Source organism: Bos indicus x Bos taurus, chromosome 27 (assembly GCF_003369695.1).
Source record: "Bos indicus x Bos taurus breed Angus x Brahman F1 hybrid chromosome 27, Bos_hybrid_MaternalHap_v2.0, whole genome shotgun sequence".
NCBI classification, from domain to species: Eukaryota; Metazoa; Chordata; class Mammalia; order Artiodactyla; family Bovidae; genus Bos; species Bos indicus x Bos taurus.
The window spans coordinates 33,594,902-33,610,828 of NC_040102.1; the positions used below are offsets into that span (position 1 = coordinate 33,594,902).

General features: G+C 46.9%; 1 protein-coding gene across 1 annotated transcript; it reads left to right on the forward strand.

Moving 5' to 3' along the window:
* Positions 1-86: 86 nt before the first annotated feature.
* On the forward strand, positions 87-15,920 carry HTRA4 (HtrA serine peptidase 4). The gene is made up of 9 exons (XM_027530151.1): positions 87-640; positions 1,270-1,369; positions 2,271-2,475; positions 3,693-3,887; positions 4,535-4,567; positions 5,872-5,986; positions 7,920-7,977; positions 8,520-8,615; positions 15,718-15,920. The coding sequence occupies exons 1-9, from the start codon at positions 160-162 to the stop codon at positions 15,881-15,883; spliced, it is 1,449 nt and encodes a 482-aa protein (XP_027385952.1). The 5' UTR covers positions 87-159; the 3' UTR covers positions 15,884-15,920.
* The last annotated feature ends 7 nt before the right edge of the window (positions 15,921-15,927 follow it).

The window sequence follows — 15,927 nt, forward strand, 5'->3', positions numbered from 1 at the left end:
GGACTGGACGGGATGGGTTGAAAGGGGGGTTACAGGGCGTGTGTGGAAAGGGCTGCCAGGCTCTGCCCCTTAAAGTCAGGGGCTGGCGAAGGCAGCACTCCAGTCCGGAGACTGCTGCTCATCTGAGAGGGTCCAGAGGGAAGGTGGGAGGCGAGTAGGATGGCCAGACCCCTGCAGCGGCCTGCCGGGCTCGGACCCTTCGTTCTGCTGTGGCTGCTGCTGCCCGCGCCAAGTGGGCGCGGGGTCCAGGCCGGACGGGCCTGGCCCGTGCCGCGCTGCCCAGCGGCCTGCGAACCCACGCGCTGCCCCCCGCTGCCCCGGTGCTCGGTGGGGACCGCGCCGGTGCTCGACCGCTGCGGGTGCTGCCGGGTCTGCGCCGCGGCCGAGGGCGAGGCTTGCGGCGGGCCGCTGGGCCGGCCGTGCGCCCCGGGACTGCAGTGCCTCGCGCCGCGCGCGCCCCGGCTCCTCGGCGGCCGCCCGCTGGGCACCTGCGGCTGCCCGGCGGCGGGGGCGACAGTGTGCGGCAGCGACGGGCGGACCTACCGCAGCCTGTGCGCGCTCCGCGCCGAGAACCGCGCCGCGCGCCTCCGTGGTGCGCTCCCGGCAGTGCCGGTGCAGAAGGGGGACTGTGGGGACCCAGGTGAGCCGCGGGCGCGCTCTCGGCGCCCCCTTCTCGCTTCTTTAACCAGTGAGTTCCCGTCGCGGGGTTTGCAGCCGGCTCCTCCCGGCTGCTTTGCCAAAGGGAGTCAGTGCCTCCGAGCTCCCGATTTTATTCCCTCCTTAAGTGTGGCGGCTCAGGGGTAAAGAATTCTCCTGCCAATGCAGGAGACGCAAGAGATGAGGGTTCGATCCCTGGGTGGGGAAGATCCCCTGGAGGAGGGCATGGCAACCCACTCCAGTGTTCTTGTCTGGAGAATCCCATGGACAGAGGAGGCCTGGTGGGCTACAGCCAATGGGGTAGCAAAGAGTCGGACACGACTGAGCACGCATGCTCCTGAAGTTTGGTGTCTGCTTACCGGCTCCCATGTGGTTGCTCCCCAATTTCCTCCCCATAGCTGTTGACCACCGTCTTCCCTTTTAAGTAATTTCCCAATCAGGATGACAGGTCTGGTCTCCTCAAGGTGTATCCTCATGGGGGAGACGGTAGAGAGGAAAGGGAGGGAAACGGGAGAGAGGACGGGAGATTTAAGAGGTGATACTCCATGCGGCCAGGCAGCCAGGGTCCTACTCCTCCAACCCCTGCCCCAAGAATAAAGCATCTCTTCGCAGGGACCGGAAGTGCAGGCTGGCTCAGGAACAAGTTCAACTTCATCGCCTCAGTGGTGGAGAAGGTGGCCCCGTCCGTGGTCCATTTACAGCTGTTCCGCAGGTAAAAGGGGTCTGAGGAGGAAGCTAGAATCCTGGGCTAAGTTTCCTGAGAGCCTCTCTGCTCCATCCGCCCCCCCCCTCCCCGCCCCTACTCCCACCGCATCCGCCCTTCCAGCATCAGTTAGTTCTCCCAGCATCACTCAGTCTTAAAAACCGCCCTGAGAAAATCAAGGGGCTCAAAGACCTTGTATAATCTGTTGGTCGTTTCGCCAAAAAGCCCTAGTCATAAGGATTCCTACTTGCAAACCTGAGCTATTTCTCTCCCTCAGACAAATTCGAGGTCAAATGCAAGAGCCAGGAGGCTTCTCGATGGTGATCTTGCCTGGCATCTTCTGCATGAAAGGAATCCCAGACCCAGAGGGCAAGAGAAACTTGTCATATGTCAGTTCTAGGCCAGTTCGGAGTGGAAAATAGGCAGGGACCAGACTTCTCTGGCTCCCTCCTTTCTTGGGTGCTGGATAAAGTGGCACTAGATCCACTTTTGCCCCCAGGATTGGGTTTAGTCGCTGAGTCGTGTCTGACTCTTTTGCGACCCCATGCCGGGCTCCTCTGCCTGTGGGATTTCTCAGGCAAGAATATTGGAGTGGGTTGTCATTTCCTTCTCCACGATTAGGTTAGTCCTCTTTGAAGCAGAGGACAGCTACTTTGAGCAGCAAGACGGGGGCATTCCTGGAAAAGGAGAATTGGAATCAGCTCTCAGTCCTGTTCCTAAGGGATGGCCAGGGCACTGAACACACAGAGTCCGGTTAACGTGGAGAGAATGGAAACAGGGAGAAGTACAATGTCTGAGGAAGCTAGAGTGAGAGAATGTTTGATAAACGCCAGGTTTCTCGTGCTTCCAGATTACAGCGGATGCCCTGATTTGCCTGCCCTTGGCTTATGCTATTGTCTTGCTGAGACAGGTCACCTCTCGGCAGTGAGGATGTTCCTGTGTCCAGTGCCTCTGGGTTCATAGTGTCTGAGGATGGGCTCATTGTTACCAACGCCCACGTCCTCACTAACCAGCAGCGGATCCAGGTGGAGCTGCAGAGTGGGGTCCAGTATGAAGCCACCGTCAAGGACGTTGACCATAAACTGGATCTTGCCCTGATCAAGATTGAGCCAAATGTGAGTCTGCGTATTTGGGGATTTTCATCAACTTGCTGGTCTTTTCTTCCCCACCCGATCACACATCTTTTCTTCTTGCTATATGTTTCCTTCGTCTCCCACCCCTGTTCTCTTTCTTTCTGTTCGTCACTCCTTTTTTTTTTATTTTTTCCCATGCCCATCTGTCCATCCCTAGCAATTTCTATTAACTACACAGCTGTCTTTTTTTCTCCTTCAGTTCCTTCTCCAACAGAGCCTGCTTCTGGGAAACTTATTTCTCTGCTGTCTTAGAACACCAGACATGACTGTAGTGGATTCCAAGTTGCTAAGATGTGCTTTGAGTTCCTTCTATGCAAAGTGGTCCACATCCCGGCAGTACTGACATCATCTGAGAAGTGTTTAGACAACTCAGATCGACTGAATCAGAACCTGCCTTTTCTTTTTTTATTTTATTCACCTCTATAATCCTATGGTACTATGCTCTCTTTTATTTTCTTTCTCTTTAGTTTTTTTTTTTTAATTTTATTTTATTTTTAAACTTTACAAGTTGTATTAGTTTTGCCTGCAGCAAAGTCAATCAGCTATTTGTGTACGTACATCCCCTCCATCAGGAGCCTCCCTCCCACTCCCTCCACCGTCTCACCCCTCTAGGTCATCACAGAGCACCGAGCTGAGCTCCCAGTGCTATGCCACAGCTTCCCACTAGCTCTCTCTTTCACACATGGCGGTGTGTATGTGTCAGAGCTGCTCTCCTGATTCGTTCCACCCTCTCCTTCCCACCCTGTGTCCACATGTCCATTCGATACGTCTGTGAGAACCTACCTCTTCGTATGATTCCCAAGAGGTTCATGTGCACAGTTAAAGAGAAAGACTGCTTTGGGTGACCTCCTTTCTGTTCATGGCTTGTTAACTTTGCAAACTTGTGAGCTGGATTCGGGCTGAGTAAACTGCTAACATCGGTTTATATTTCATCAATTAACTTCACTTTGTTTACTTATCATTTCTACAAGCAGTGATTGTATATTTTAGAGATCGTCTGATCATCTTAACAAGTGAGAGTCTGGTGTAGTCGGAGTGTAAGGAAGAAGCCTCAGGCAGTTGTAGAACCGAGGTGTGTGGTCGATTCTTAGATTCTGGGTGCTAAAATGGTAGTGCCCGTGTCATTTATATGTTATACACAAACGCTGATTGAGTCCATTCTTGATTTATCCATCTCATCCCTCCTCACCCACATACAGACTGACCTCCCTGTATTGCTGCTGGGAAAGTCATCTGACCTGCGAGCTGGCGAGTTCGTGGTGGCCTTGGGGAGCCCGTTTTCACTGCAGAACACAGTGACGGCAGGAATTGTCAGCACCACCCAGCGAGGGGGCAAAGAGCTTGGGCTGAAGGATTCAGACATGGATTATATCCAGACGGATGCCATAATTAATGTAAGTCACGGGGGTGGCTGTCCTCAGCCTGTAAAATGCAGTGGCCAGTAAGATCTCACCGGCAATGCAGTGAGAAGAACACTTCAGGGTACCTTTGTTTCCCTTCGGCCTTTCAGGGATGTCCAGAGATCAGGTCTACCCTCGTGGGAGGGCTGGAGTGCCATGCTGTTAGAGGTCAGCCTGTGAGATGTGATAACTGGCATCCACGATACTGGATGGTCTCTTAGGGTCTGTCACAGAGGTCACCACTGCCATAGGAAGTGGTGGTCCCCTTGCTGTTGTTCTTTTTTTTAATTTTAAGATATTCGTTTATTTGTTTATTTATTTATCTATCTGTCTGAGTCTTAGTTGTGGCCCTTCGGATCTAGTTGGGGCATGTGGAGTCTAGTTCCCTGACGAGGGATGGAACTGGGCCCTCCTGCCTTGGTAGTGCAGAGTCTTAGCCTCTGGACCACCAGGGAAGTTCCCTCTCCCTATCGTTCTTTACCTGCACTGATTTCGGAATTGATGATGATGCAGCTTGCCTTTGCCTGCCCTGCGGGAACAGGGGCTCACTAGAGCAGGCTGCTTTTGATAAACCTCTTTAGGGACTATGTAGATGTGACCAGGAAAAAAGTACTGATGGCTTTTTCCAATTCTGTCTTCAGCACGGGAATTCTGGGGGGCCTCTAGTGAACTTGGTAAGTAGCCACTTTATTTGTTGCCTCACACCTCTTCCTGGCTTTCAGAGACTTGACATTTCATGGTGCAGATGGCCATGTTGCTCCTGTGTGGAGACGTGTGGTCTGGTGCTTTTCTATTACTGCACCGTAAGTGAAGAGTTAGGAAAATTTCAGATCTACGATGGGTTTGTCATCCTGGTGTGTGAGCTCATCCAGTTGAGGGTGCCAGAGTTTCCTTCACACCTACTTACATCTCTTCCACGTGTTCTCTGCTTTCCTTGGGTACTTAACAAAAGTCCTGGGTACTAAACCCAAATTATGTCAAACGACCACTGTACTGTGGAATGTATATCCCTGATGACCTCCTGCTTCCACATGTGAAGAACTAACTCTCACCCCAAAATGCTAATTTAGTATTGACCTGCGTAGAGACGATAAAGGCATCAACAACATTGCTCTCTCATGTATTTAATTCTTAAATTTTAATCAACATCCCTGGTGGCAATGCCAGGGTTTCCAGTTGCTCAAATACATGTGGCAACGTGAGAGGCCAGTGCTGTCTGAAACACAGCCTGTGACCGTGGCCTCTGAGTCCCTTTGAGTGGGTCGTTTTTGGTTCCTCTTTACATGCTACATTTGCTTGTAGGAGGATGCCTTGGGTGTGAAATCACTGAGCACTTTTTACTTATAACATTGCACGTGGTTTGGGGCCTGCTTTTTCCAGTAGACAATGAATTTACTAGAGCGGAGATGAAATGCTGAATTTCAAGTCACACTCCAGACCTATTGAATTATAATCTGTATTTCAGTGTGATAGGAAGTCTTTTTTTTTTTTCTCCTGCCCATTACGTAACAAAAGCTAAGGGATGATGAAATTCAGAAAAAGTATTTCCCACTTCATAATTTATGTTTAGGGGAGCTTTGTTCCTAAGGTCAATTTGCTGAATCTTCTGAATAGTTTCATTGAAGTGTGACTGAAAGTCAACAGCTTTTTGCCTTTTCCATGTTTATTTTTAGTCTCATTTAAGGAATGGAAAGGCATATATTCCTTATCCTCATATCTGTGTTGAAATATAAACTGTGGCTCACTTTGAAAAATCAATGTAATTTGAGCAAGAAAAAAAAAAGTGAGCTCAGGATTAAAACCCCAAACTCCTCAGCAGGAATCTGTACTGGAGTAGGCCCCCTCTGTAACCCGCCACACTGCTGGTCCTCTAAGATGCCACCTGCTGCTCCACCCTAAGCATCCCTAAGCTCTCTCCTTCCTTTGCCTGTTCAGTCTGCACAGCTGGGCAGCTGAGCGATGTCCCCTCCTTTGGCAGGATGGTGATGTGATTGGCATAAACACACTGAAGGTGACTGCAGGAATCTCCTTTGCAATTCCCTCGGATCGCATTCGGCAGTTCTTGGCCGAATTCCATGAGCGCCAGCTGAAAGGTAAGGGGAGTTGGTTCGGACTTTTCTTCCCCTCCAGGCTTCCTGGTGACTCAGATAGTAAAGAATATGCCTGCAATGCAAGAAACCCAGCTTTGATCCCTGGGTCAGGGAAGATTCTTGCCTGGAGAATTCCATGGACAGAGGAGTCTGGCGGGCTACAGTCCATAGGGTTGCCAAGAACTGGATGTGACTGAGCAACTAAGGCTCTTGAGAAACCTATATGTAGGTCAGGAAGCAACAGTTAGAACTGGACATGGAACAACAGACTGGTTCCAAATAGGAAAAGGAGTGCGTCAAGTATTGTCACCCTGCTTATTTAACTTATATGCAGAGTTCATCATGAGAAATGCTGGGCTGGAAGAAGCACAAGCTGGAATCAAGATTGCTGGGAGAAATATCAATAACCTCAGATATGCAGATGACACCACCCTTATGGTAGAAAGTAAAGTGGAACTAAACAGCCTCTTGATGAAAGTGAAAGAGGAGAGTGAAAAAGTTGGCTTCAGTTCAGTTCAGTCACTCAGTCGTGTCCGACTCTTTGTGACCCCATGAATCGCAGCACACCAGGCCTCCCTGTCCATCACCAACTCCTGGAGTTCACTCAAACTCATGTCCATCGAGTCGGTGATGCCATCCCACCATCTCATCCTCTGTGGTCCCCTTCTCCTCTTGCCCCCAATCCCTCCTAGCATCAGTCTTTTCCAATGAGTCAACTCTTCGCATGAGGTGGCCAAAGTACTGGAGTTTCAGCTTTAGCATCATTCTTTCCAAAGAACACCCAGGACTGATCTCCTTTAGAATGGACTGGTTAGATCTCCGTCCAAAGCGCAACATTCAGAAAACAAAGATCATGGCATCTGGTCCCATCGCTTCTTGGGAAATAGATGGGGAAACAGTGGAAACAGTGGCTGACTTTATTTTTTTGGGCTCCAAAATCATTGCAGATGGTGATTGCAGCCATAAAATTAAAAGACGCTTACTCCTTAGAAGGAAAGTTATGACCAACCTAGACAGCATATTCAAAAGCAGAGATGTTACCTTGCCAACAAAGGTCTGCCTAGTCAAGGCTATGGTTTTTCCAGTGGTCATGTATGGATGTGAGAGTTGGACTGTGAAGAAAGCTGAGCACCAAAGAATCGATGCTTTTGAACTGTGGTGTTGGAGAAGACTCTTGAGAGTCCCTTGGACTACAAGGAGATCCAACCAGTCCATCCTAATGGATATCAGTCCTGGGTGTTCATTGGAAGGACTGATGCTGAAGCTGAAACTCCAATACTTTGGCCACCTCATGCGAAGACTTGACTCATTGGAAAAGACTCTGATGCTGGGAGGGATTGGGGGCAGGAGGAGAAGGGGACGACAGAGGATGAGATGGCTGGATGGCATCACCAATTCTATGGACATGAGTTTGGGTGAACTCTGGGTGTTGGTGATGGACAGGGAGGCCTGGCGTGCTGTGATTCATGGGGTTACAAAGAGTCGGACACGACTGAGCGACTGAACTGAGCAACTAACACTTTCACTTTTCACCTTTTTCTTCCCCTCCAGTGCTTTTCAGGAGCCCTCAAAGGCCTTACCTGTGGTGGAGACACTCCTTTGAGTACTGCAGAAGAGAGAGTCATGTTTCATGTTAGACCCGACTCCGATCACAGTGGGGCCAGGCAGCAATACTGGGGGCCAGGCACAAGGCCTGGCGTGAGGTGTACCCAGAAATATTCGGATTGAATTGCTGTGGAAAGGAAAGCCTGGGGCTGGAGGTGGGGCGGTGAGCCTGCGCTAATGACGAAGGTTCTCTGAAGCACGTTTGTCTTGGCTGACAGCCTGAGAGGGCAGTTATAATTGGAAGGAATATTCTGTGACTCCGGGTCTTTTAAGCTCTGCCAAAAGGAGAGAGGTCTTGTTGTCAGTAACACATTATAATTTTCCTTTCCAGGAAAGGCTCTCTCACAGAAGAAATATCTGGGTCTGCGCATGCTACCCCTCACAATGAAGTAAGCACAGGCTTGACTATGTCTGGGTTGTATTTCAGAAGCAAAAGTTACAGATAGAGAGTCTGAACGGGGAAGGTAGAGGATGTGGTCAGCAGTGGATGAATCACCTACCACTTGTCATGGAGTCGGTGACCGCGTCTGCCGGCACCAACGCACTGTACTTTCCACGGGACTCTTTCACTTGTGGCTGTATTTTTTTAATTTACTTTCCTTTTGGCTGCACCACGTGGCACATGGGATCTTTGTTCCCCGACCAGGGATTGAACCTGTCCCCCTTGCAGTGGAAATTCAGAGTCTTAACCACTGGACAGTCAGGGAAGTCACACTAGGGCCACACTTTATAACGTCCAGTGGTTCTAGGCTTTGGCACCGAGAATCAGGGGAAGAATGACTGTGGCCCTGTGACCAGCTAGATGGTGTCCTTGTCCCCTGGGTGTGAGCCTTGGGCAGAGCAGAGAGTCCCCGCTGAGAGCTAGGGGTGGGCCAGAGCTAGTTCACTGTGCTTCCTAACCTCCTGGGGAAACTCTTGTCTCTCTTCCTAGTCTGCTTCAAGAAATGAAAAGGCAAGATCCAGAATTCCCTGACGTGGCTTCTGGGGTTTTTGTACATGAGGTGATTCAAGGAACAGCTGCTGAAAGGTAAGAGCAGTGCAGGCCCCAGCCCAGGCTCCTCCCTTCTCACTAGATGTGTCCCGTGGTAAACGTGTGTAGGATCCAGGGTCCTGTCCCGTACTGTGGGCTCCACCTGCAGAGGCTACTGAACACCTGAGGGGTGTGACCGACTGCATTTTACGTTTTCTGCATGCTTGCATGCTAAGTCGCTACAGTCCTCTCCGGCTCTTTATGACCCTGCGGACTGCAGTCCACCAGGCCCCTCTGTCCATGGGATTCTCCAGGCAAGAATACTGGAGTAGGTTGCCATTTCCTTCTCCAGGAGATCTTCCCAAGCCAGGGATCAAACTTGCTTCTCTTAAGGTCTCCTGCATTGGCAGGTAGGTTCTTTACCTCTAGCCACCTGGGTAACCCCATTTTGCATTTTACTTAATTTTAATTGATAACTGAATTAAAACAAAACAGAACAGAAGCAATGTAAAATGTTTTCCCATGAAGCATACCTTTTTTTGTTGTTGTTCTGGGAAGATTGCATTTTACTTTAATAACTGCACTGTGGAAGAAATTATCATCAGGTATACGCTGTTTCTCAGAGAAGGAAATGGCACCCCACTCCAGTACTCTTGCCTGGAAAATCCCATGGACAGAAGAGCCTGGAAGGCTGCAGTCCATGGGGTTGCTGAGGGTCAGACACGACTAAGCGACTTCACTTTCACTTTTCACTTTCATGCATTGGAGAAAGAAATGGCAACCCACTCCAGTGTTCTTGCCTGGAGAATCCCAGGGACGGGGGAGCCTGGTAGGTTGCCGTCTATGGGGTCGCACAGAGTTGGACACGACTGAAGCAACTTAGCAGCATATGCTGTTTCTAGAAGATTTCAAAGAGTGTAAAATATGTATAATAATTATTAAAATATGACATGTTAAAATGATATTTTATATATACAGCTAAGACATTAAAGTACATTTTTATATGTTAGTTCCATCTGTTTAAAAATTAGAGAAAAACTTTTTTTTAATGTGGCTACCAGTCCACATAAATTTAAACTAATTTTGCTAGAATTGCCAAATCTACTCTTTTGCTACCTTACTTAATAAGAATCAGAAGAATCTGGAGGGTTAGGAGTTTAGGAACATATTCTAGGTACTTTGAAATCCTGGATGACACTAATCAATTCTCTGACACTATCAGAGGCCAGCACTAAACAAGTACATAAAGTGAATAAAGCAAAGGCTAGAGACATTTTGAGAGATTTCCAGTAACTACTGAGAGAAAAGATGACTCGGTCTACAGTTATTCTCCTGGTCTCTCTCTTATGCTTCTTGCATATCCTTCCCTCACCATTTTTGTTTTTTTAAGGGCTCAACAGTCTGCTTAGATTATGTTAACTCTTTTCATAGGGCAAGAATCTATAGGGTACTAACTGTTCAGAACAGCTAAGTGTTAGGCTTCCAGTTACTATATTTGACTTGCCATTGGCTTTTCTAGGCTTTCTGGGTCCCTGCCCCCACTTATTTTTAACTTCTGGTTCAAGGCCAAAGCTATTTCTTTCAGCTCTTCAGTCCTTGCTCCTCAAAATTTGGTCTGTAGACCAGCAACAATGGCATTAGCCAGAGCTTTTTAGAATGACAGGAGTACCGCTGGAAAAGAATTTGAAAAAGAATAGATACGTGTCTAGGCGTAACTGAATCACTTTGCTGTACACCAAAACTAACACAACATACTCCAATATAAAATAAAAAGTTTAGAAAGAATCAGAATCTGCTTTTTAAATAAGATCTTCAGGGGATTCAGGTGCACGTTACACGGTGGGAAATGCTGCTGCCTTGAAGTCTCTGATAAACTGGAAATCTTCCTGGTGTCACCCACTTATAATAGTGATTACACTTCCGGTAATAACAGCTGGCATTTATCAACCACTTACTGTGTCAGGCATCATTTAAAGGGTCTGAGGGCCTAGAGGAGCTATCCCACATTGAAGGTCAGGAAGGGCGGTGGTGAGGAGATACCCCTCGTCCAGGGTAAGGAGCAATGGCTGCGCTTTGCTGGAGCAGCCGTGAAGAGATACCCCACGCCCAAGGTAAGAGAAACCCAAGTAAGACGGTAGGCATTGCAAGAGGGCATCAGAGGGCAAACACACTGAAACCATACTCACAGAAAACTAGTCAATTTAATCACACCAGGACCACAGCCTTGTCTAACTCAATGAAACCAAGCCATGCCCATGGGGCAACCCAAGACGGGCGGGTCATGGTGGAGAGGTCTGACAGAATGTGGTCCACTGGAGAAGGCAATGGCAAACCACTTCAGTATTCTTGCCTTGAGAACCCCATGAACAGTATGAAAAGGCAAAATGATAGGATACTGAAAGAGGAGCTCCCCAGGTCAGTAGGTGCCCAATATGCTACTGGAGATCAGTGGAGAAATAACTCCAGAAAGATGAAGGGATGGAGCCAAAGCAAAAAGAATACCCAGCTGTGGATGTGACTGGTGATAGAAGCAAGGTCCGATGCTGTAAAGAGCAATATTGCATAGGAACCTGGAATGTCAGGTCCATGAATCAAGGCAAATTGGAAGTGGTCAAACAAGAGACGGCAAGAGTGAATGTCGACATTCTAGGAATCAGCGAACTGAAATGGACTGGAATGGGTGAATTTAACTCAGATGACCATTATGTCTACTACTGTGGGCAGGAATCCCTTAGAAGAAGTGGAGTGGCCATCATGGTCAACAAAAAAGTCCGAAATGCAGTACTTGGATGCAGTCTCAAAAACAACAGAATGATCTCTGTTCATTTGTAAGGCAAACCATTCAATATTACAGTAATCTATGTAAAACTATGTAAATATGTAAAACTATGCCCCAACCAGTAACGCTGAAGAAGCTGAAGTTGAACGGTTCTATGAAGACCTACAAGACCTTTTAGAACTAACACCCAAAAAAGATGTCCTTTTCATTATAGGGGACTGGAATGCAAAAGTAGGAAGTCAAGAAACACCTGGAGTAACAGGCAAATTTGGCCTTGGAATACGGAATGAAGCAGGGCAAAGACTGATAGAGTTTTGCCAAGAAAATGCACTGGTGATAACAAACACCCTCTTCCAACAACACAAGAGAAGACTCTATACATGGACATCACCAGATGGTCAACACTGAAATCAGATTGATTATATTCTTTGCAGCCAAAGATGGAGAAGCTCTATACAGTCAGCAAAAACAAGACCAGGAGCTGACTGTGGCTCAGACCATGAACTCCTTATGACCAAATTCAGACTTAAATTGAAGAAAGTAGGGAAAACCACTAGACCATTCAGGTATGACCTAAATGGAATCCCTTATGATTATACAGTGGAAGTGAGAAATAGATGTAAGGGCCTAGATCTGATAGATAGAGTGCCTGATGAACTATGGAATGAGGTTCGTGACATTGTACAGGAGACAGGGATCAAGACCATCCCCATGGAAAAGAAAAGCAAAAAAGCAAAATGGTTGTCTGGGGAGGCCTTACAAATAGCTGTGAAAAGAAGAGAAGTGAAAAGCAAAGGAGAAAAGAAAGATATAAGCATCTGAATGCAGAGTTCCAAAGAATAGCAAGAAGAGATAAGAAAGCCTTCTTCAGTGATCAATGCAAAGAAATAGAGGAAAACAACAGAATGGGAAAGACTAGGGATCTCTTCAAGAAAATCAGAGATACCAAAGGAACATTTCATGCAAAGATGAGCTCGATAAAGGACAGAAATGGTATGGACCTAATAGAAGAAGATATTAAGAAGAGATGGCAAGAATACACAAAGAACTATACAAAAAAGATCTTCACGACCCAGATAATCACGATGGTGTGATCACTGACCTAGAGCCAGACATCCTGGAATGTGAAGTCAAGTGGGCCTTAGAAAGCATCACTACGAACAAAGCTAGTGGAGGTGATAGAATTCCAGTTGAGCTATTTCAAATCCTGAAAGATGATGCTGTGAAAGTGCTGCACTCAATATGCCAGCAAATTTGGAAAACTCAGCAGTGGCCACAGGACTGGAAAAGGTCAGTTTTCATTCCAATCCCAAAGAAAGGCAATGCCAAAGAATGCTCAAACTACCGCACAATTGCATTCATCTCACATGCTAGTAAAGTAATGCTCAAAATTCTCCAAGCTAGGCTTCAGCAATATGTGAACCGTGAACTTCTTGATGTTCAGGCTGGTTTTAGAAAAGGCAGAGGAACCAGAGATCAAATTGCCAACATCTGCTGGATCATCGAAAAAGCAAGAGAGTTCCAGAAAAACATCTATTTCTGCTTTATTGACTATGCCAAAGCCTTTGACTGTGTGGATCACAAGAAACTGTGGAAAATTCTGAAAGAGATGGGAATACCAGACCACCTGATCTGCCTCTTGAGAAATTTTTATGCAGGTCAGGAAGCAACAGTTAGAACTGGATATGGAACAACAGACTGGTTCCAAATAGGAAAAGGAGTTCGTCAAGGCTGTATATTGTCATCCTGTTTATTTAACTTATATGCAGAGTACATCATGAGAAACTCTGGACTGGAAGAAACACAAAGTGGAATCAAGATCAAGATTGCCGGGAGAAATATCAATAACCTCAGATATGCAGATGACATCACCCTTATGGCAGAAAGTGAAGAGGAACTCAAAAGCTTCTTGATGAAAGTGAAAGTGGAGAGTGAAAAAGTTGGCTTAAAGCTCAACATTCAGAAAACAAAGATCATGGCATCCGGTCCCATCACTTCATGGGAAATAGATGGGGAAACAGTGTCAGACTTTATCTGGGGGGGCTCCAAAATCACTGCAGATGGTGACTGGAGCCATGAAATTAAAAGACGCTTACTCCTTGGAAGGAAAGTTATGACCAACCTAGATAGCATATTCAAAAGCAGAGACATTACTTTGCCAACAAAGGTTCGTCTAGTCAAGGCTATGGTTTTTCCTGTGGTCATGTATGGATGTGAGAGTTGGACTGTGAAGAAGGCTGAGTGCTGAAGAATTGATGTTTTTGAACTGTGGTGTTGGAGAAGACTCTTGAGAGTCCCTTGGACTGCAAGGAGATCCAACCAGTCCATTCTAAAGGAGATCAGCCCTGGGATTTCTTTGGAAGGAATGATGCTAAAGCTGAAACTCCAGTACTTTGGCCACCTCATGTGAGGAGTTGACTCATTGGTAAAGACTCTGATGCTGGGAGGGATTGGGGGCAGGAAGAGAAGGGGACGACAGAGGATGAGATGGCTGGATGGCATCACTGACTCGATGGACGTGAGTCTCAGTGAACTCCGGGAGTTGGTGATGGACAGGGAGGCCTGGTGTGCTGCGAATCATGGGGTCTCAAAGAGTCGGACACGACTGAGCGACTGATCTGATCTGATCTGATGTACTTGTTCAAGCCCCCAGTAATTTGGGGATATAGGTGTTATTTTACAGAGGCAGCAAATGGGGTGCAGAGGTTAATGACCTTGGAAGTTACATACTGTGTCAGTCAGAAGGCAGGGATGTGGGACCTGGCTTGGCCCCTGGATTATCTTACTCTTGCGGCTGCTGTTATTGTTTCTGAGAGACAGAGTGACTGGCAAGAAGATGGGTTTTCAAGTCTGAAACATCCAGGATGAAATCCTGCTTTAGCTTCTTACAAGCTGATAGTCATGGGGGAAGCTCTCTTATTTGTCTGAGCCCCAGTTCCCCATATTTGATGCATAGTTTGCATCCAGTAATACTTTACAGATTTCTTTTTCTACTTACAGAACTATTGTGAATTAACTTCTTTCTTTGTGCACCATACCAGGCACCAACCCCTCCACCTACACACTGCCCCCACCTCGCTCCCCCCTCCCCGCCCCCCCCACCCTGCAACTGCCCTTGTTCTCAAGGTTTTCTCTGCTTTTAGCTCTACCCTTGAACTTCTCTTCATATGCACTTCCTTTAAATTTCTCTTTTCTTTTTTTAAAATAAACTCCACATACCCTGATAATCCTCCCACATTATCATTTCTTCCCTGGGCTTCTTAGCTTCCTATTCCTCACTCTTTTTACTTCTGTACCTGGCGGCTTATGAGATCTCAGTTCCCTGACCAGGGGTCTAATAACCTGCCCCCCTGGCAGTGAAAGCACAGAGTCCTAACCACTGGACTGCCAGGGAATCCCACCAATGCACCCCCCTCCCCAATTCCCTCAAATGGTGTCTCCTGTGGTCATTTGACTTCAAGCCTGTTTTTGACTTTAAGACAGATTGTCCACATGGCTATATATTTAGTGTACTGTTTTATATCTGGAACTAGTTTTGTTTCTAGAACATATATTCTATGTGAAACAAATATGTTGGAGGCTGAAAATAATCACAACTTTGAGGGAAAGAAGCCTTAAATATTTAGAGCTTGGAGCTTCGTGATTGGTTTTTGACTTTCTGGAAATTGCTTCTGTAGTACAGCTCAGCATACCCTCCAGGTCCATAAATTGTAGGTGAAGGTGGGGCAGGTAAGTGGGCTGTCAACACCCCACTGATCAGAGTGTAATTGTCTGGAAAAATATGTATTGCTTGGGCTTTTCACGTTTATTGGTAAGGTTGAGGGTATGTTTCAGGTTAAGTGAGGTCAGGGATTAACAGAAAAGAGAAGCTCAACTTGCTATTTCAAACCAAATCTAACATATGGGAGGGGCAAATTTCATACATATGATTCTGGTGGAATATGAATTTTAGAAAGGTGAGTAGGGTTGTTGTTCTCCAGTGATTCTGTAGCATATACTAGAACAGCCCCCATATTTGGAAGTGAAAAGTGAAAGTGAAGTCACTCAGTTGTGTCCAACTCTTGCAACCCCATGGACGAACCTGCCAGGCTCTTCCAAAAATGGATTTTCCAGGTAAGAATTACTGAAGTGGGTTGCCATTTCCTTAGGATCTTCCAACCCAGGGATAGAACCCAGGTCTCCTGCATTGCAGGCAGACTCCTTACCATCTGAGCCACCAGGGAAGTGGCATATTTGGAAGGATGGAGGCTATTTCTGGTTCCCTGGTTTGCATGCTTAATGTCAGCACGATAGTAGTGCCTTAAGAGACAGACATTAAATTCTAGATGGGGGTTAAGTCAAACTCTTACAGTTTCATGGTCCTTTTTTCTCCCCTCCCAGCTCTGGGTTGAAAGACCACGATGTAATTGTCAGCATAAACGGACTGCCTGTCACCACGACAACCGATGTGATTGAAGCTGTTAAGGCCAATGATTCACTTTCCCTCCTGGTTCGTCGGAAAAGTCAAACTTTGATCCTGACAGTCACACCTGAGATAATCAATTAAAAGCCTTGCTTTAAAGATAAATTATCATCTAACAAAACCAAAGC